The sequence below is a fragment of the Silurus aristotelis genome, assembly GCF_946808225.1.
Source record: "Silurus aristotelis genome assembly, chromosome: 21".
Lineage (NCBI taxonomy): Eukaryota > Metazoa > Chordata > Actinopteri > Siluriformes > Siluridae > Silurus > Silurus aristotelis.
Genome location: NC_139594.1, coordinates 4126981 through 4149787, shown reverse-complemented (window position 1 = coordinate 4149787; position 22807 = coordinate 4126981). Strand labels below are relative to the sequence as shown.

General features: G+C 41.6%; 2 protein-coding genes across 2 annotated transcripts; one reads left to right on the top strand and one right to left on the bottom strand.

Annotated features, from left to right (window-relative positions):
- Positions 1–10: 10 nt before the first annotated feature.
- Positions 11–17508, bottom strand: atp13a1 (ATPase 13A1). The gene is made up of 25 exons (XM_083524349.1): positions 15154–17508; positions 12833–12922; positions 12483–12743; positions 12244–12399; positions 12097–12166; positions 11588–11694; positions 10293–10422; positions 10062–10117; positions 9627–9753; positions 8720–8857; positions 7768–7888; positions 7526–7683; positions 7164–7339; positions 6702–6812; positions 6493–6618; positions 6229–6337; positions 5566–5759; positions 5304–5400; positions 4159–4346; positions 3178–3292; positions 2904–3100; positions 2673–2815; positions 2083–2194; positions 1206–1349; positions 11–623 (listed from the first exon to the last, which is right to left on the bottom strand). The coding sequence occupies exons 1-25, from the start codon at positions 15487–15489 to the stop codon at positions 513–515; spliced, it is 3573 nt and encodes a 1190-aa protein (XP_083380475.1). The 5' UTR covers positions 15490–17508; the 3' UTR covers positions 11–512.
- Positions 17509–17522: 14 nt separating this feature from the next.
- Positions 17523–22509, top strand: chchd5 (coiled-coil-helix-coiled-coil-helix domain containing 5). Its single transcript, XM_083524659.1, has 4 exons — positions 17523–17620; positions 18956–19096; positions 19537–19688; positions 22148–22509. Coding segments are annotated over exons 1-4 (321 nt in total). The 5' UTR covers positions 17523–17618; the 3' UTR covers positions 22174–22509.
- The last annotated feature ends 298 nt before the right edge of the window (positions 22510–22807 follow it).

Below are 22807 nucleotides of genomic sequence, written 5' to 3'. Positions count from 1 at the left end.
GGACACGATCGAGCTTGAGATTTTTGGTCTTTTTTTTTTATCATTTTTAACATCGGTCTTTTTACAAAATCAAAACCCCCCCAAAAATTAAACACTCTGCAGTTCTCTTAGAGAATGGCCCTGTCAGCTGCGTGACTCGCTTACACGCACCCAACACGCGCGCGCACACACACACACACACACACGTACATATACACGCTTGTTCCACACAATACTGTTTTTATCTTGGCCTTTCAGCATTGGGAGAGAGGTTAGAACGGATGGAAAAGGGGTGCGGGTGAACAAAGAAGATGGAAGCAAACAGGGGAAAAAAAACAACCCAAAATATAAAACAGAGAGAATGAGCAAAAAGACTGAGAACACTGGGGCGTGTCCAGTATTGCCTGGCGAGTCCATCACCGCTTCTTCATGAGTGTGAGTGTCGCAGGGTCGACTTAGTTTCACTCCCCCTGCTTACAGTCTGAGTTCAGGGGCGGCAGCTGCTTTGGCCGCTAACAGTTCAGTTCAGTTGTTCAGTTGGGCAACCGGAGGGTCCCTTTACCCAGGAGGAACTGCAGCACTCGGTCCACGAGTAACGCCACCACGAAATCCACCACCAGCACCTCGGCTATGACCAGTTTAAACTGCGAGAGATATGCATAGAAATAAGTACACTTTAATATACACAGATCAGTAATAACATTATGACATTATAACATTATGAAGTGAAGAACACCGATGATCTCTTCATCATGGCACCTGTTAGTGGGTGGATTTATTTATTGGGCAGGAAGTGAACATTTTGTTCTCAAAGTTGATGTTAGAAGCAGGAAAAATGGCCGTGCGTAAGGATTTGAGCGAGGTTGACAAATTGTGACGTCTAGACGACTGGGTCAGAGCGTCTCCACAACTGCAGATCTTGTGGGATGTTCCTGGTCTTTAGTGTTCAGTATCTATCAAAAGTGCTCCAAATTTGCAAAGATTTCAAAATAACTTCTTTCATGCTGTCATTATGGCGTATTGTTTGTAAACTTTTCTCACCTGGTTTGGAGACTTTTCTGGTTCAAAAAACTTAATTTGTGTCATTTACAGTCCCCCGCCCCCTAAATACTGCATGGTACATTCTGGATTTCATGAATTTAATAATCAAATAGTACATAAATGTACATCTTTTGTTTACAGGCGTGTAGAATCTATAAACGAATGTAAACGAAGCAGACCCTCACCTCTGTTGGAATGTCCACGAGGGCGAACTGCTCGTTAAACTCGGGCGACGAGCCGGTCAGCAGCGTGACGATGGCGAGTCCAGATAAGGCGATGCTCCAGAGCAACGGACGATTTTCTCTCAGGGACTCCATAAACGGATGGCCCTGGGTTAAGTACAAACACACTTCTATTAAAGGATCACTCTGTCCAGGTCTTGTGTAAGAGGTCTTGGGAGAGTTTTTAGACGCAAACGCCGTTTTCAAATATCCGGATGAGATGTTACATCCCTTACATGTATCCCTTACTTCAATCTTTGATCTATACATCAAATAACTGCATTCAGTACATAACTCTTTATATGGTTTGGTTGATTGAAGGAGTCTCCAACACCAGCACCGCATCCATTTCCTGACTAGGGTTTATACATTGCGTAATAGAACCTTATCCATGAAGTTACTGAGCAACTCAAGAACTTTGAGGATGTATTATGACTGTAATTAAGATTAACAGTTTACTAAAATGGTTCAGGACCACAGGTTGCATGAACAGTTTTGCATTTAAGCGTCCATCACTGAACATCTCAACAATGATGGAACTGTAATGAATGAACATTCGATGCCAACCAGATAAGGAGGGGTCTGGGTCCTCTCGAGGCTTTTTTTTACCATCTCAGGGGGGTTTTCTTGCCACAGTCCCACTGGCTCACCCATTAACAATAAACTTATAGGCACTAAACTTATACACATTTTTATACAAGCAATTTTATCTGAAATGAAAATGTATTCAATTATCGTTCTGAAAACACTAAGATGTGGCGTCATTGTAGACTTATACGTAACAGTAATAAAGCTTCACTACAACAAAAATAAAAGAAGGAAAAGAAAAAAAGAACAGTACCTTATAGTTAATGGCGAACGTGGCCATTTGCATGGCCATAGACATGATGTACACAGTGCTGTTGATGAGGCTCGGCTCGAACTCTTTATACAGATCCACAAATCTCTCCTCTCTGTGGGCAAGAGAAAAGAAAGAAAATCGGAGGTGATGAGATAGGTGCGAATCTCAAACTTTGGGGAAAAATGCCAGAATTTCTTTTTTTTTTGTTTTTTTTAAAACATGAGACCTGAGGTTCCTCCAGGTTCCTAAAGAACCAAGAAATCAAAAAGATCCCCATATTACTGGAGAACCTGAAAATCACAAGCTTTTCACGTTCCGGGAGAACCGATAAATCACAAGCTTTCCAGATTCCTGGAGGACCTAGAAATCCAAGTTTCCCTGCAATCCCACTTTTCTACCACTAGGTTGTGTCTGCACATTCTCAGGAAGCCTCAAGAAGAAGAGTTACATGGCTCAGGATGTGTGTGTAGAAAATGTTCATATGCATATGTGTGGTTTATGAACAAAATATAAATAGACATCATTCTCCAAAAGATTCCTCGAACTCCTCTGGTGTAAAAGCCACCGGTTTGATGAAGACTTGCAGATACCTCGGTGGGCTTCGGCTCTGTGCCTCTTTGTACAGGTAGACCAGACTGCAGAAGTGTACGGCAAACTGGAGCAGCACCGTCAGAACCGTGTACAGGTTGAAGATGTTGGGCAGGGGGCGCTCTTTAGACAACGTCTTCAGGGGCTGCAAGGCAGACATCGAAAGCACACGTTGTCAAGAATTTGTTACGAACCTTACAGAAGGAGAACAATTACCATTTCTTTCTCCTCACCTTGGACCTTGAGATGAAGAGAAAGCAGCCGGCAAGCAGCAGACCCTGAAGAGTCGCCTGGAAATCGCTGAACTTCACTCCTTCTAGGTAGAGCACTGACTGGCTGTAGGCCAGCACCAGGGCGTTCAGAGCCAGGATCTTAAACATCTGGAGCGTGGTCACCAGAGTGCAGCGGCCCTGCTTGATCACGTGACAGACTGAAAAGGCGAAGACGGGAGGCGTGTTAACCCGGCGCCATTTCAAAGCAAGACATTAGTACGCAGAGGCTACTTACTGCACTGTATTGAAGAAAGCTTGGAGGTGAACGGTGCAGCTATGGAGGCATCTCCTAGTTTGACCACTTGGAGCTGATCCTCCTCCAGCTCGCGTAGGACCTGACTGATTCGTTCCTGCTAACAAAATGGACAAGTCCTTAACCTCAAATACAGGGGGTTTGAAGGACCAGGAACCAAGATATTGATTGTACACTATATGGACAAAAGTTGGTGGACACCTGACCATCCAAATTCCACATTTAGTCCCTATTTGCTTTTATAATAACCTCCACTCTTTTGAGAAGATGTTCCACTAGGTTTTTGTGGAGATGTGTATGAGATTCACTCAGACACAAGGGTGTTAGTAAAGTCAGGTACAACTTTGTACTCATTTTTATTGGCAGTTATTTAAACAATAATGACTGTTATTTTTTAGAGCAACTGCACACTGACCTCTTCTTTTTCTTTCGGCTTCTCCCATTAGGGGGCGCCACAGCGGATCATCCGTCTCCATACCCCCCCCCGTCCTCTACATCTGCCTCTTTCACACCAACTACCTGCATGTCTTCCCTCACCACATCCATAAACCTCCTCCTTGGCCTTCATCATTTCCTCTTTCCTGGTGGCTCCATCCTCAGCATTCTCCTACTGATATACCCCATGTCCCTCCTCTGCACATGTCCAACTCCTCTAAAATATATATCCAAGTTTCATTTCTGTAGTTTTGTCCCTTGAGATGATCCTAAAATTGTTGCTGAAATGTGAGTTACTTTTGAGCGATACTGTGTGTGTGTGTGTGTGTATATTAAGGCTGCAGCTATCAATTATTTTAGTAATCGAATATTTTGTTCTACGAGCAGAAATTCAGTTCCTGGAAATACGCTGAGATAAAAACTGCAGCACCTACACACCTCTGAGCTCAGACTGTGTCATTTCATTTATCTCGCTCCGGACATGTCTACAGACTCGTGTGTAAGGACGTATAGAGAGACGAGACAGACCTTCTGAGCGGCGAGCTGCTCCTCTCGCTGGACCATCACTCTCTGTCTGGCTGCTCGAGAGCTCACTTTCCCTCCTAAACTCGACGGCGGAGGCATCGGCCGCAAATCTCCAGCAGAGGGCTCCTTCTCCCGTCCTCTCTTCTTCTTCTCTGGCAGCCGCTCGGGTGCGTTAGCTAACAGAGCCACGCCTGTGATCAGACACGATAATTAGCAACAAAGAGGAGCACTAAAGATCTCTCTCTCCCCAGCCTATCTATCTATCTATCTATCTATCTATCTATCTATCTATCTATCTATCTATCTATCTATCTATCTATCTATCTATCTATCTATCTATCTATCTATCTATCTATCTATCTATCCATCTATCCATCTATCCATCCATCCACATGTCTGGCTGTCTCTCTATCTGTCTATCCATCTATCTGCTTAGATCTGTCTCTCTATCCATCTAGATACCTGTCTTTATTTGTCCATCTGTCTGTTTATCCATCTGCCTACCTGTCTGTCTGTTTATATCTCTCAATGTGTACATGTCACCTTGTTTGTCTATCTATCTGCAAGTCTGTATCTCTCCCTCTGTCTACATTTAGTGTTTGATGTATAAAAACAGACAGATAGATCTATCCATCCATCCATCTATCATGTTTGTACTATTTTGATTGGACTGGATATTGTAAAAGTTGTATATAAACATTGTTGTTGTTTGTATAAATAATATGATGAACTCGATGAACAGAAAAACCAGGATGTAAAGTACCTAGAGCAAGAAGTAAAAAAATATTGGCACCCTTAATATCTTCCTCTAATAAGATCCGAGGGGGTAAAATTAATTACTGACAATCTAAAAAAACATTCTTACCTCAAATTACTTCTAAAAAATGTAATAATTGTCTCACAATTATTGGCACCCTATCTTTTTGAAGACACTGCTGTACTGTGTTTAATGTGTTCAGAACATACTGGACCATACTGCGTGCTCCACAGCGCTGTGAGAGGGGTTTTGTTGATAAACCGATCTAGACGGTAAATTCCCGACAGCGGTGTTGCGTGTGCGTTACAGATCCAGACAGGAGCTCGGGAGAGAGATGATTGACGTGTAAGATCAGCGCACGAGCGGGTCATTTTCCCTCAAATGTTCTTACCTACGTGGGCGTGTTTCAGCGCTCCTACGTCGTTGGTTCCGTCGCCGCACATGAGGGTGATGAAACCCAAACCCTTCAGGCTGGTTATGACAAACTCCTACGAGCAGGAAACGAAAGATTTGTAACTGTATGTATATTGTATTATATTATAAAGTGTATATTTCATATTATAAAGTGTATTTCACATTATGGGTGCACGTTTCCAAATAAATTCAAATCAACAAGCGCAACACCCAAATGTCGTTATATTTAAAAAAATGACCTTTTGTTTAGGACTGACACGAGCGAAAACTCGCACGTGAGGCAGCAAGGCGTTGAGTAGCTCGGGGTCGTAGGTCAGCCGAGTCAGGCCTTCTCCAGTCATGCACAGGTCATAGCTAGAGACCAGCTGCGGCACGGTACGAGGAGACAGAGGAACATGAACCCTGCTGTCTATAGACTCCCACTCCCATTCACCTGCACAGCAGAACACAGACGGCGTTATGCAGTTTACTGAGCATCGTCATGAGGTTTCAGAGAAAATGAGCTAAAAAGCTTAGAGATATGTGGGGAAATAAATGTGTACAACATCATACACATGGTGACCAAAAGTATTGGGGCATGTGATTTCCAGCCAGATATGTTTCTTCCCCAAACTGTTACTACAAAGTTGAAGACACACAATTGTATAGGATCTGTAGTAGATTTCCCAGCTCCATGAAGATCTGCTTCATATGGTTAATAGTAGAAGATCTCTCGCTATAGAGCTCTAAACTTTATTAGGAACAGCTTTCTCACCTCACCTACATCAGTACCTGACTTTTTAAACACCCATGATGTTCTGCAATTCAATATGTAAAGAAACTGCTGACTTTCACCATCTCTAATGTTTACACTACCCAATAGTAGTTTTGTAACTCAGGCTGTTATGAGGTAAAGCTCTTACCGTGTGTAGATCCAGGCTGTAGGATCAGCGTGTGCTCTTTCTGGATGAAGTGTAGCTCCCGGGCAACGTGACAGGCGGTCAGGGGGTTGTCCCCTGTAATCATTACAACCTGATAACAGACAATTTACACAGATGCTGATTCTGTGAATGCAACAACTAATATTCCAATATTCACTAATTGGTCGAGAGGAATTTCATGAGGGACCATTTTCTACCACGAAATATCAAAGCAAATGACTGCTAATGTAAATATTGGCGGCTCACGTGATGAGAGGCTTCCTGGATTTCCCTAATAACCGCCTTGCTGTCGTTCTTGAGTGGGCAGGAGACCACCATGAAGCCCGCGAAGATCAGGTCGCATTCCAGAGCGTCGCGACTCATCTCCCGCACCTGTGCAGAGAAACAGCCGCCCGGTTAAACGCACCTTCTTCTATTTTCAACACGAAAACACGAGTCACACAGATACAGAGTACCTGCTGGTGGCTCAGGTGCCCCATCTCCTTGTATCCCAGCGCTAGAACTCGAGCTCCTTCACGAGACATCTCTCTGTGCACGGCGTCGTAGTTGACCGGACACTCTGAAAACTGGAGCAAACTGGGGTTAAAGGGGCCGTTCGCATTTTCCGGGGTCATCAAACTCGATGAAAAAGTTAGCGGGGGCTCCTGTCTTGTATGCTGTTGATAAGTTGACAGCTGTGTTCTGGCCCAGAAATATGAAACCTGTAGCTAAAGGTGCACTTGGTAACTTTAAAATAGTTCCAAAAAGTTCTTAAATAATGCAAAAAAAAAAAGCCCCACCCCCAACTGGAACAAAGCAACCACTCAGGACCCACCTTTTAACCTTTTTCCAAGATACACCTTGCAGGTGGGAAATGATTACATACAGCCGCTTTAAATGTTCAATATAACTAACTTCTATCTGGTTTTGGAGCTCACCATGCTCCTAAGTGTCTCTGGAGCCCCTTTAACAGTGGAGATGTAGCAGAGTTCAGTAGATCCCAGTCTCTCGTATGATGCCAGGACAGACATTCTCTTCAGAGCACTGGCGAAGTGGAAGCGCTGGTGAATCTTTAAACCCGGGGTCTTTATTGCACGAGGAAACACCTTTTCGTCTAGAAAGAGAACGACAACAAACTGTGACTGTGTGTAATAATGGATATTTTTAATAAAAGCTAAATCACATGGACAACATGAAATATGACTACTGAGAAAATAGAGAATAGAGAGAATAGAGAGAGAGACAGACAGACAGAGAGAGAAACAGACAGACAGACAGATAGAGAGGGTAAAACTCAGACCTTTGGTGAGTGTCCAGTCGGCTGCAGTCAGCATGGCCTTCTCCAGCGGATCTCCCACCAGCTGACCGTCATCGAGAGTCACCAGCGAGTGACACGTAGCGACGACTCTGTGAGTTCCGACCGGGATTTCCGACACTGGCATCACCTCTTTTCCTTCTCTGTAGGAGACGTGAAGAATTAAATGTATCACAGTGCTTTTGTGTCTCAGAGGAACGAGATTTGGAAACTACACCGTGCTCTACCTCAATCCGGCTACGCCGCAGACTACGAGGCTGTCGCTGGTGAGCGTTCCGGTTTTATCAAAGCAGCAGATCTCCACTTTTCCTGCAAAAGGAATCCTGAAGGGCTCCGTGCAAAACACATCTGGGCGAAAGAAAGAACGTGAGAAAACGGGTATACCAGCGAGTCCATGATTGAGGTGGCATTTTGCTTCACACTGATATTACAGCTGCATCACACTGCAAGTCACATCCATTTATATTTTACATAACAGCCAGATAGAAACACAACCAAAGAGAGAGAGAGACAGATAAAAAGATATAAAGCCAGACAAATAGAAAGACATACAGATATTGATATATATGGATAGAAAGGAAAAGACAAACAAATAGACAGACAGACAGACACTGTTAAGCAGATAGAAAGATAGATGAATAAATAAAAAGATATACATATAAAACACACACACACACACACACACACACACACACACACACACACACACACACACACACACACACACACAAAGAGATAGAAGGAGAGATAGACAGAAAGACGGATTGACATGTAGATAGTCAGACAGACGGTAATATAAAGAAAACTAACAGACAGGCAGAAAGAGTGATGGATAAACAGATATATACAAACAGAGATAAAGAGAAACAGACAGATAGAAAAATAGATATACATATAGAGGGATTGATAAGATGCTTAGATAGAACAGATAAAGACATACAGACAGAAAGATAAAGAAATAGATTTATGGACAGATAGTCAGAGAGAGAGAGAGAGAGAGAGAGAGAGAGAGAGAGAGAGAGAGAGAGAGAGAGAGAGACAGACAGACAGACAGACAGACAGACAGAAGGAGAAATAGATTTGGAATTTGGAATGCTTCACGTGAAGTCACGTCTTCACAGTCGGATTTTAACAAAAAGCAAAAATTTTTTGAGAGGAAACTGACACCCAGACACTCACAGAGTTTGGCCAGGGCAATGAGGGAGGTGTTTACAGCCAGCGAGAGCTCGATGGGAAGCTCAGGTGGGACTACAGATGTCAGGATCAGAGTGCACTCCAGGAACAGCTTGTATTTGTTCCTGCTCAAGTCCTTTGTCCCTGGAGGTGAAGAGAAGAAAGAGGGAAAGCCGGGCAAGAGTAAGGGTTTATATGAACACACTGGTTTTAATGACTTTCATCACTTCCATAGAAACAGCGTTCCCATTTTCAGGGACTTGTTCGGAGGACAAAAGATATAATTTGAAGCGAAAATAAATAAATAAATAAAACATATATATATATATATATATATATATATATATATATATAAATATAAAAGATATTTAACAAATAAGATGCATCACTGTATGGAAAAAAGTTTTGGGGCACCTGACACTTTGTTTTCCCACAAACTTGGAGGCACACAAAGCTATAGAGTTCAAAACCCCTTTGGGATGAATTTTTTATGCTGAATTCACACTCCAGGTCTCCTCATCTCATCTACATCACAACCTGACTTTAACAACACCCTTGTAGATGAAGGAATCTCACACAAATCTCCACAAAAACTAGTGGAACATCTTCCCAGAAGATTGGAGCTTATTATACAGTGAATGAGGACTGAGTGTGAAATGTCAGAAAGCACACAGCAATCTCATGCTCAGATGTCCACAAACTTTTTGCCACCATAAACAATCACTTATTTACCCCCCATAAAAAAAAAGCTTTATTAATTTCTTTCAATGATTAATACCTCAAGAGAAGTTAAAGAAGTGGATACACTGGCTATACCAGAGCATGGGCAATCTGTCCCTAAACCAGTCGGGGTAGTTAGTGTGTGTGTGTGTGTGTGTGTGTGTGTGTGTGTGTGTGTGTGTGATAAACTCACCCTCTACCCACACATAAACAGCTGCTGCGATGGCGAACACCAGCAGGAAAAGGATGAAGATGAAGGTCTCCAGGTTGTTCGCTGTGACCCTTTTCACTCCGAACAGAATGGTGCGTAATAATTTACCCTGAAACACACACACACACACACACACACACACACACACACACACACACACACACACACACACACACACACACACACATGCGCACGCACGCACGTCAGTTTCATTCAGAGCTTCCATGCAGAAGGAAAAGTAGAACCAGGAAAAACCTTGTAAGAAAAACTTTATTGCTGCGTTTTTCTTGTTTCTATAATCGTCTTCGTTATCGTTCCAAAATGTAAGAAAGCGTATCGAATCTCATCCCATCATCCACGTTCTACTATTCAGGGACAGAAAAGGAAAGGAGGATTCGTTTCTGTGCATCTCTTCACCTGAGAAGTGTAGAATCCGGTGCGTAAAACGTACGCCACGCAGCCGTTGTCCACAGCTGCACACGACATGGAAAGAGAAGAAGAAAGAAAAAAAACTCGGGTATTCTGTTATTTATTAGCAACAGCAAAAAAGAGAGAGAGAGAGAGAGAGAGAGAGAGAGAGAGAGAGAGAGAGAGAGAGAGCGAGAGAGAGAGAGCGAGAGAGAGAGAGCGAGAGAGAAACACACTAACGTTTGAGTCCTGCGCTGGCACGAAGAGGAGGCGTGTGCTGGACCACTTTCGTTCCTCCTGAGATCACATGCAGCCGTGAATCTGCCTGAAGGTGCAGGATTCTCTCCGGGTCCAAATCCTCGATCGGCTCCTGTAGACGAGTCACAAAAAAAACGGGGTCATATTAGATTACGTCTGGAAATTCAGAGCACCGAACGCAGCAATCCTTCATTCACGATTTCCAGTGCTGCTTATACCGATATATATACAGCCAAAGGTATTGGGACACCAGACTTTTCCACCTATTAAATTCTGCATTCGAACTTGGAGACCCAAACCTGTCCGTCATATATATATATATATATATATATATATATATATATATCAATTAGCACTGTAATTGCTGTATACGCTTACCGTATTTTCCGGACTATAAGCCGCTACTTTTTTCCCCACGCGGCTTAAACAATGAAGAGGCTAATTTATGAATTTTTCCTGGGTTTTTCCCGGTTTCACAAACTTCAAGCCAAAAAACTGAGCCCCATAACATTAGACCAATGAAATTGCCGAACGGGTTCAGATGAACCAATGCAACTCTTTATATTAAATCAGATGCGCTCCCACTGAATCGGGCCGCACCACATCATAAATATGGATGAGGTTCCTCTGTTGTTTGACCTGCCGCTCACTCGGACTGTCTACAGGAAATGAGAATCATTCGTCACGCTGAAAACAACCGGGCATGAAAACACACTTCACCTGTGTTCTGAGCTGCACTGCATCGGGAGAAAAGATTCACCGATGGTGATTTTAAACACACGATGATGTCAAAAGATAAACTCCCGAGAGAAATAGTTGTGAAAGAAAGGAGGAGGACAGTGAACAATGACTTTCTTGGTAGGCTACTGTTTAGATACAAGCCGTGTAACAGACACTGTCTTTCATTAAAGGCTGTGTAAAGTTATTAGATTCAGTGTAGACTTCAGTGCGGCTTATAGACAGGTGCGGCTTATTTATGTTCAAAATAAACGTCTTTGTCAAATTCAGTGGGTGCGGCTTATATTTGGGTGCGTTTAATAGTCCGGAAAATTACGCTTAATCTCCTGAAATACTTAAAAACACTGTGCTTTACTCTCCCAGAACCATGTGATGTGGTGAGATCAGTGTTTTAAGTGTTCTGGATAAAATCTGAAAACAAAACAGGGCTTGAACCCCCAACCACCTGATCAGTACCCCAGAGCCTTAACCACGGAGCTTCTGTAGATCTACAAAATACGTACAGCCGGTAAACAGTAAATCCTGGGTGTCACACTGACCTTCATCTGAGGCACAGACTCGCCGGTGAGCATCGCTTCATCCACGATGCAGCGTCCACGAAGCAGCAGGACATCACATGGGACCAGGTTCTCCTGAGGAGAGCGTCCTGTGGAGATGTGTGAGGTAAATGCTCAATACAGGAACCATTCTCCTACAGGAACCCTACTACTGCAGGAACCATTCTCCTACAGAAACTTTTCTACTACAGAGACCATTCTCCTACATGAACCTTTCTACTACTGCAGGAACCCTACTACTGGAACCATTCTCGTACAGGAAGCCTACAACTACTAGAGAAACCCTACTTTTAGAGGAACCTTTCTACTACAGAAACCATTCTACAACAGTAGTAGTAGAAAACCTCTTCTACTTCAAGAACCTATTCTACCACAGGAACCTTTTGACGTGAAGGAAATGTGGCAGATTTGATGGCAAGCGATATTAATGCTAAATTCTACATTATATCACAGACTTCACTTTCACGCTCCAGGTCAAAAATGGTGCTTACCTATTGAAACAATATCACCAGCGACAAGTTCATCGCTCGAGATGGGTCTCCATTTCCTGTTGCGGTAAACCTGAGGACCAGAACACACCGTGAATGACTGTAAACACTACTGAAAGGAGGTACATACAGAAAGGAAACCTGCATCACCTGGATCATGTAGGGTTTGTTCCCCATTCGTCGGATCTCGGACATGTTCCTCATCTGCTGCTGCACCAGAGAGGCTTCGAAGGCAACGAGCATGAAGAGGGTGAAGACGCTGTAGTACCAGTACTCGTCCAAACACCACAGCCCAACGCAGAACACCTGCACGACACCGTTCCCTCATCGATCACGACACTGCGATACCCGAAACGTTCGAGACGTGTGAAAAAAAAACGGATTGTTACCTGGAAGACGAAGAACGGCGCAGTGGCTCTCTCTCTGAAGAGCTCCAGGAAGTCTGGCACCACCATCTCGGCTCGGTTGGACCCGTAGCGTTTCTCCGCCGCCCGGAGATCGGGCTCCTCCTGGTATCCACGCCACGTCTGGAAATATCCCATGGGCTGGACAACGGGGAAGGCTACGGGCAAAAAGAGCTTCCTGTCGTGGTCGAAGACATAGCGGATCTTCTGGAATTCAAAGGACAGGACCTCTCGGCCGTCTTCGCCCTGCGGCGGGAAAAAAAAGACGACACGCTATTACGGAAATACGTCCTCGGCGGAATTAAATGGAAAACCCATAGTGACCGGAGGCTCACCTTGTCTCTCTGCAGGGGTACGAGCTCCGCAGAGCCGTTGTTAGGGGTGGGGATTACTTTAGCCAGGGTCGCCTTGCTGGGATCAGGCTCCTGTCAGGAACACAAAAACAGGGAAACCAATTCAGATCTTAAAGTTAAGACATTGGACTTTGGATCTTAAGGTTCAAATCCCAGCCACACCAAGGGCCCTTGAACAAGACCCCTTGTTTGCTAAATGATATTTCCTGTGCCACCCCAGAGTAACTGTTGGCCCCTGCCTGGCCACCCCTAAGAAAAATCCCCGGCTCCGCCACTACAAGCCAATGAGTCAATCAAGCCCTCGAAATTGCTTTGGCATCTTGAAACATAGCACGCAGCACTGAGAAACAGCGCCCCTGGAGCATGCAGGGTTTAGGGCCTTGCTCGAGGGCCCAAGGGTGGTCGCTTGGCGACTGTTAGATGTAATGATACAAGGAGAATACAAAATGTTCTTAGCCTCTTTAGTAGAATACAAGCAGAAATTACGTTCAAGCAGACGTTCTTTTCCTGTTGTGTCTGCAGGAAGTTACAGCTCTACCTCTGCCATGTTAATCTGTATTCTATGTGACTCTCAGGACACGCCTCGTCTCTGTAGTGTTGTAATACGTCATATTCACGTAGCAGCAGCGATGCTGAGAGAATGCTCTCGAGAAACAGTTTAGAGAGGAGAAATCGATCTACAGATCAAATACTGGTCAAATTATTGGTCACTTTCTATATAATAAAAGGGTAACACATCTACTAATAATTATACATTTAAAAAAAAATGCTTTTATCGATGCAAATATGTTAAAAAAACTATGCACCGCGATACAATAACAAAAACGCTGTAGGAGTTTATTTCATTGGAAACTTTTATATTCCATGATTCCGTTCAAAAGACATCAAATCAAACTGCTGAATCAGCAAGGCCACTCTACAGCCAAGCTCATGGTGGCCTAAGACTGCTGTGGGTTTTATATACAGCACACACACACACACACACACACACACACACACATACACACACACACACACACTGGGATATAGGCCAAATATCAGGTCTTGCAAAACACTAAAGAAGCTGACATGCACACTTTCATATTTCTTAGTGTATGTGGTGTATTTTTTCCGCTTATAATTGGAACAAATCGTGCACGTCAAGATTTGGTGTTCACCATCCTCAGTGTATGTATGTGTGTGTGTGTGTGTGTGTGTGTGTGTGTGTGTGTGTGTGTGTGTGTGTGTGTGTGTGTGTGTGTGTGTGTGTGGAGGGTCGGAAGCAGAAAAAAAATAAAGAAACGACAATCTCGAAGCTGCGAGTGAATTTTATAAATGGAATAAGAATTTCTCCTAAAGTTATGCACTAAAGCATAAAGTTTCTTCTGGGTTCTCGGGTTTTCTCCCATCTCAGGTCAGAGTGAATTCCTGACTCCTGGATTTGAGATTCTCTCAGGAGAATGTTCTAATGACAAACGGTCAGGTTTTATATTCTTCTTCTTCTTCTTTCGACTTCTCCCATTAGGGGGCGCCACAGCAGATCATCCGTCTCCATACGCCCCTGACCTCTACATCTGCTTCTTTCACACCAACTACCTGCATGTTTTCTCTCACCACATCCATAAACCTCCTCCTTGGCCTTCCTCTTTTCCTCCTTCCTGGTGTCTCCATCTTCAGCATTCTCCTACTGATATCCCTCATGTCCCTCCTCTGCACATGTCCAAACCATCTCAATCACACCTTCCTCACCTTGTCTCCAAAACGTCCTACATGCGCTGTCCCTCTAATAAACTCATTTCTAATCCTGTCCATCCTCATCACCCCCAACGAAAACCTCAACATCTTCAGCTCTGCTACCTCCAGCTCCACCTCCTGTCTTTTACTCAATGCCACTGTCCCTAATCCATAAAACATCTCAGGTCTCACCACAGTCCTATAAACTTTCCCTTTCACTCTCACAGATACTCTTCTATCACAAATCACTCCTGCTATCAGTCTTCAAGAGGAGTACAAGAGATGGAGTTGTGTCTTCTATGAAGTTATAATTTTGGATTTGTGTTTTGGACACGTCACGCTAACTGGGATGGATGGATGGATGGGTGGATGGATGGATGGGCAGAGAGAGAGAAAGAGAAAAAAAGAGAGCGAGAGAGAGACAGACAGACCGAGATATAGATAGATAGATAGATAGATAGATAGATAGATAGATAGATAGATAGACAGACGACGTGTTTTGAACACGTCATCCTTATGGGGATCAGATGTTATAACTAATCTAATCTCACACACACACACACACACACACACACACAGCAATGCATTACCTTGGAGCAGGTCAGCCAGCAGTGCGCGTGCACGGACCAGTAGCCTGACAGCACGGTGAGAACGTGCGCGATCCCGATGGCGGCGAGCCCGAGCAGGCCGGCCTCCGGATACTCGGCGGCTCCGTACACACCGACCCACACGTACAGCCAGGCCGGGTAGAGCAATCCGGCAAACGGGAGCACCGTGCCGTGAAGCAGCAGCGGCCTGCGGCGGCACAGGGACACGGAGCTCACGAGCTCGTCGCTCATCCCGCTGTCGGCGTTGTGGTTCATGCACGGCGCTTGTTCCCGTATCCCATCCGTAGCCATGTTCCCCGGCTTCTTAGCTTCCACCATTCTGACTTATCCCTCCTCCTCCCTCTTTCAGTGCTCCTTCTGTTCTCCACTTTCTCCCCACGGCCAAAAATGGAGGGAAAAATAAATGAATATAAAACCAGCTTACCAGCAGCCCCAAATCCGCCTACTGTACAGATTTATATAAAAAAACCAGGAGCAACCGCACACATACACCAACTTCCGCATACGCAAACGCGCAGGTCCATGACGACACTTCCGGTAACGGATTTGGTTCGCCGTGCGTTTTGATCATACAAAATAAAAACTTAAAATCGGAAGGAAATATTTAAAAAATAAAATTTTACCTAAAAAAATATGTCTAAAATCTAAAATATAATAATAATAATAATAATAATAATAATAATAATAATAATAATAATAAAATAAGTGTACCCAATTTTATCCATTAATTAAATATCCTACACTATGGCCTCCAAAAAACAGTCAAAATAAATATTTTTTTGTAAAATTATCTAAATAAAATATTTTATAATAATAATAATAATTATTATTATTATTATTAGAACTATTTAGAAATTTTCCCACTGTGGGACGAATAAAGGTTTATCTTATCTTATCTCTTATTATTATTATTGTTTAAATTTCTTTAATATTTTATTGAAATATTTCCCCCCTCTGCTAATCACAGACTTACATTTTAATATAGTTTTGTTCATGCATTTCTATTAAATATTTCCCAATAGTCCATTATGTTCATTCCATAGCTTCTCTCTTGGTTTCACCACTTTTAGGAGTGTCCTTTGGAGTTTTTTTATCAAATCAGATTTCAGCCGTCACATCACATGTTGCCTGAGGAATCATCTGCACATGGTCTGGTTGCTTTAGCCAATCAGATTGCAGGACCATCTAGCAGGGTTACAATAATCTGGCCATTTTCACGTCCTTTGATTGGATGATCACAGAGCGCACTAGTCAGACTCGCAAACCACATCTGTAGCGAACTGCACAAAGTCAAATATATTTGTGTAGATTTAATATCTGTTTTTTTTATTACACAGTAGCTGACAGAGAATAAGAAATTGTTTTGGTCGCAGATATACTGAAACGTCAGCCAAACCAGTTCAAAACAGGGATTTACAACTTTACAGTTGGATTGTGTTCATTGTGTTTCTTGTTTTATGACATTCGTTCTCCCTGCATGAGATTCCTGTTTGTGATGCAGTGCTCTGTTTATCTGCGTTTCTCTATAATTCTGTCGGTTTCAATAGTCGTGGATTTGTAATGATGCTAATAAGAGGTGGATTGATTCAGGTAGGAAACCAGTGAAGGTCCAAGTGTAAAATGCATGGCCTGCAATTGCCATCAATGTCATTTCATATACTTTCTAATGATGGAAGTAAAAAATAACCTGAAACGGAATCTTAATAAAAGTTCAATAACAAAATATAGTATAGGTCCCAAAAGTGGATAAAAGAATTACCTTTGAGGGAAAAAAAAACTTTGCCTTCTTTAATTAGTCACATTTGTACATTATCATATAGATAGAAAAATAGATAGATAGATAGATAGATAGATAGATAGATAGATAGATAGATAGATAGATAGATAGATAGATAGATAGATAGATAGATAGATAGATAGATAGATAGATAGATAGATAGATAGAAAACAGAGACAGACTGAAACAGACAGACAGACAGACAGGCAGACAGACATACAGATAGATAGATAGATAGATAGATAGATAGATAGATAGATAGATAGATAGATAGATAGATAGATAGATAGATAGATAGAAAAGCACATAATTTATTATATTTATTATTTTTATGTAAATAGACATTTTATGTATTAGTATTATTATTGTTATTAAATAAATAAATAAATAATAATAATAATAATAATAATAATAACAACAATAATATTGATTTATATAAAGAATATAGTTTCCATAACACCTGCCTCTTTAAGGAAACGTTCGTCCCTTTCAAGACCCACCTTCTTTGTTTTGATTGATGTTCCACTGGCCAATAGAATTGCAGGTTGTGATTGTTCTGACCAATCAGAATCGTCGGAAAGAGGAAGTGTGTGGATCGACCGGCTGACTTTACATGTGCGTCTGAAAGGTTCAACCTTCACGTGTGTTGATTTCAGTTCAGGTGTCAAACATGTAAGTTTTATTATTTAACCTTAAATAAAACTTTCACACGTTTTAAGGTATTTATTCATATTTATAACAAGAAACAAAAGGCTTGTAGAATACCGCAGGTTACACCTGATTATCCACTTAATGTTACTATTTACTTATTGTTCATTTGTGCAGATGTTTTGAGATGTTTTCCTAGGTGCTGGATGGAGATGTTTGAGAATCTAAAACTGTTAATGATACCTAATAGAAATACCTACAGAAACTGGACCTATAGAAGTTAGCATTTGTGCATTAAAAGTCCCTGCGAGGTGTATTTGATCTTCCTCATGGTTCTCCGGTTTATTCCAGTGTAGGCCCTCGGGAAAAGGGTCTTGAGGGGATTTTGAGGTCAGGTTTTATATTTGAGGTGTGTAAGAAAGAGCAGAATTCTAAACTGAGTGAGGATGAGGAGATCTGGTGAGGAGATCTGGTGAGGAGATCTGTGGTGATCAGGATGCTGTGAGATTGAAATCCAGGGCTGCAGGGGAGACACTTTTTGGAGGATTAAATCTGATTGGCAGGAATTATTACAGGTCCCTTTGGAGGAAGGAATCAGAGAAATGGAAAGAGGAGTACAAGAGATGGAGTTGTGTCTTCTATGAAGTTATAATTTTGGAAGTGTTTTGGACACGTAATGCTAACTGAGATGGATGGATGGAGGGATAGATAGTTAGGCAGACAGATATAGATAAACAGATTGATTGATTGATAGAAAGAAGGAAAGAAAATAGGCAGATAGATAGATAGATAGATAGAAAAAAAGAAAGAAAGAAAAAAAAAGAAAATAGGCAGATAGAGAGATAGATAGAAAGAAAAAGAGGCAGATAAATAGATAGATAGATAAATAGAAAGAAAGAAAGAAAGAAAGAATGAATATAGGCAGATAGATCGAAAGAAAGAAAGAAAGAAAGAAAGAAAAAAAGAAAGAAAGAAAGAAAAAGAAAATAGGCAGATAGATAGATAGATGATTTATAGATAGATAAAAAGAAAGAAAATAGGCAGAAAGAAAGAAAGAAAGAAAGAAAGAAAGAAAAAAAAGAAAATAGGCAGATAGATAGAAAGAAAGAAAATAGGCAGAAAGAAAGAAAGAAAGAAAAAAAAGAAAATAGGCAGATAGATAGAAAGAAAGAAAAAGAAAATAGATAGATAGATAGATAGATAGATAGATAGATAGATAGATAGATAGATAGATAGATAGATAGATAGATAGATAGATAGAAAGAAAGAAAGTGCCACTGCATCACTGATGGCGTTCAGGATTGAATTTTCCTTGCGAGTTCCAGGTTCGTTCAGTTTTTGTGTGAATTTCTTTTTCAGGCAGGCAGCAATGGACATTACAGCCAAATTCTGCCAGAAGGAGATGGAGGAGTACGGCGCCTGTGTGGCTTCCAGTCCATCAACATGGCAGGAGCGATGTCACCACCTGAAGGTGAAGGTGGCACAGTGCACCTCCTCTCAGTACGTCCACACCTCAGATCCCACACATCCTTTTCTCCAGACACCAGCATTTCATCTCATTTTATGTAGACAAAAAAAAGAGTTAACAAATAACATCCGGAAAATATTCACATTCCAGATCCAAGACATACCTTGTTTTTTAAGGGATGCCAATAATTTTCTGTCCTTTCTGTTTAATTGAAATTAGTTTAAAATGGGTATAAAAAATAAATAAATTAACATTTACACCCAAAAAAATCTCAGATCTTGTAACGATTTAAAGGGGCGCCAGATATAATCATTATTTGATATCAGAAGACTCAACAATGTTGTAAAGGTCTGAAGGGGTGCCAATAATTATGCCATAGGTTCTTTTTTGGTTTTTATACAATGTTGAATTGTACTCTGTATAACAGTCATGTGTAGTTGTGCGATTTTTATCCCGTCGTTTCCCGATGCAGTCCGGTGATCAGGAAGATCCGGACAGACTGTAGTGTGGAATTCTCCGAGTTCGAGCGCTGCCTGAGGGAGAACCAATCATCTGCTCAGACCTGCTCTCCACAAGTAACACGCTTCCTCTCCTGCGCCAACACTGTGGACATCACAAGCCTGGGTAAGCATTCAGTCTTTATTGGCACCATTCATTAAAATATAGTTCAGGAAATCTCTTTAGTTTTATTTTACACAAAAATAATGCTGTATTTTCTATCTCCGGAAAAATCAGTGCAAGCAAAACTATTGGCACCTCATTATTTGGTCAGTTTACATCCTCACATGTTTTAGTTTTAAAAAATTCTTTTAAAATTCTTCTTGTTAGTACTTTTGCTTTTGTTGCCTAATAATTGGCATCATTATCATTATTATTATTATTATTATTATTATTATTATTAAAATATTATTTAATAATATATTATATTTCTACTGTTTTAGAATTGCCTTATTTCAAAAATGAATCATTTATATGTAATACTGCTTTATATTATATTATATAATATTCCTATTCTTCTTTCGGCTGCTTCCATTAGGGGGCGCCACAGCCGATCATCCGTCTCCATACCCCCCTGTCCTCTACATCTGCCTCTTTCACACCAACTACCTGCATGTCTTTCCTCACCACATCCATAAACCTCCTCCTTGGTCTTCCTCTTTTCCTCCTTCCTGGTGTCTCCATCCACAGCATTTTCCTACTGATATCCCTCATGTCCCTCCTCTGCACATGTCAAGTCAAGTCAAGTCAAGTTTATTTGTATAGCGCTTTTCACAACAGACATTGTCTCAAAGCAGCTTTACAGAAAACAACAGTGAAGGTGAATGGTGTGCGTTTGTCCCTGATGAGCAGCCGTGGCGACAGTGGCAAGGAAAAACTCCCTTAGATGATATGAGGAAGAAACCTTGAGAGGAACCAGACTCAAAGGGGAACCCATCCTCATATGGGTGACATCAAAAGTTTGGTCATAAATCTTTCAACAATACAGAACAATTTGTGATCATCATAGATCCAGCATCAGCTTCTCCATGCCAGGGCCTTTAAACACTCGGCATCTACTTCTCCATGATCATCCATAGGTCCATAATCTTCACGAGGTGGGACGTGACTGGAGCTGGCCAAACCTCAGGAAGCCTCGGGATGGGGAGAGAAAGAGAAGCAGTGGAGAGGAATTAGCGTAGCTGCTGTTCATGATATTAACAGCACAAGTTGATAATGTGCATGTGATCAGATGTTCTAGAGCACAAGGTTGTGATGTGATGTGCGTGATGTGTGTTATGTGTAGGCTTTGCTAAAAAGATATGTTTTTAATCTACACTTAAACTGGGAGAGTGTATCTGAACCCCGAACACTGTCAGGAAGACTATTCCAGAGTTTAGGAGCTAAATGTGAAAATGCTCTACCGCCTTTAGTGGACTTTGCTATTCTAGGAACTACTAGAAGCCCAGAGTTTTGAGATCTCATGTCCAAACCATCTCAATCACACCTTCCTCACCTTGTCTCTAAAACACCCTACATGTGCTGTCCCTCTAATAAACTCATTTCTAATCCTGTCCGTCGTCACTCCCAACAAAAACCTCAACATCTTCAGCTCTGCTACCTCCAGCTCCACCTCCTGTCTTTTACTCAATGCCACTGTCTCTAATCCATACAACATCTCAGGTCTCACCACAGTCCTATAAACTTTCCCTTTTACTCTCACAGATACTCTTCTATCACAAATCACTCCTGCTATCACTCTTCCCCACCCACTCCACCCTGCCTGCACTCTTTTCTTCACTTCTCTAACACACTCTCCATTACTTTACACTGTTGACCCCAGGTACCTGAACCTTTATATTCACCCCTTCAACTTCCAGCTTCATGTTTATCAGAAACTCTCTTCACCTCCACTACAGTCTTACTGTACTCTTCCTTCAGAATCACCCCTTCACCATTTCTCTTTCCATCCACACCATGATAGAACAGTTTCTACCCCATTTCCAATGTTCCTGGTCTTATTCCTTTTCCATCTGGTCTCCTGAACACACAAGATTTCATTTCTGGCACTAAGAGTGCAACCCTATTCTATTCTATTCTATTCTATTCTATTCTATTCTATTCTATTATTTAAAATTATTTTATATTATTTTATATTATATTATATATATTATATTATATTATATTATATTTAGGGATTTCAATAGCAATAATTATTATTTGTAGTTTTTTTATACAAAATATTAAGAGTGTAATAATTATACTATATGAAACCAAAGTATTGAGACACCTGACATTTCCAGTCATATGTGTTTCTACCCACAGACACACAATTGTGTATCAGATATCTTTAGATGCACAAGCGTACAAGAGTACAGAATTATTATAACGTCAAATGGAGACTTAATGTGGAATGAAATCTTATGGATGGGTATCTACACTAAACTATATTTGTATATGTAGTGTATTATTTATTTACAATTACCGCATGTATTGGTTTCATTTACTAATAACTGTTCTTCTAAGAGGTGCCAATAGTTTTGGAGCTGCCTGTAGGCTTGCAGTAGGAAACAGATTCCTAATGAACATGTATTTTCTCTTTGCAGTGAATTCTGACTCTCAGCCCACATAAAAATTCCCAACCAGGAACCTTCCTTTATCACCTCGGGATTATGTCATGGACCTAAAACGGTTCTACTTTAACACTTTTGTGTTGAATAAGTATTTTACACACACACACACACACACACACACACACACACACACACACACACACACACACACACACACACACACACACACACACTTTAGTAGTCTGTAATACATGTGGTTTGCTGTATAGTGATGTTTTGAGTCAGGATATTCTGATGTTATTTGTACTTTTCATGTCTATAAAATATATTTTGTAAGAATCTGCAGACCTCGATTTGTTTAACGTGGCTTTAAATAAACTTGCGTCTGTTTTGAACCCCTTCTTTACCTGCTTCTGATCACTGTGGTTGGGTGGACGACGTCCCCCAGGCGAGACTGCAGTGTGTTCATTCACAATTCTTCAGAAGTGGTCGTTTCATGGTTAATATCCTGGACTTGCAAGGCCCTTGACCTTCAGCTGCTCAGTTGTAGAACACCTGGATAAAGCTGTACTCCATTAATGGGATAGTGGTTTATTATGGAACTCTGCTTGAAAGTCCTCTCAGGCTTGTTTTGTGGGACGTGGTAGCTCAGTGGACCTCGGATCGGAAAGTCGAGTTCAAATCCCAACACTT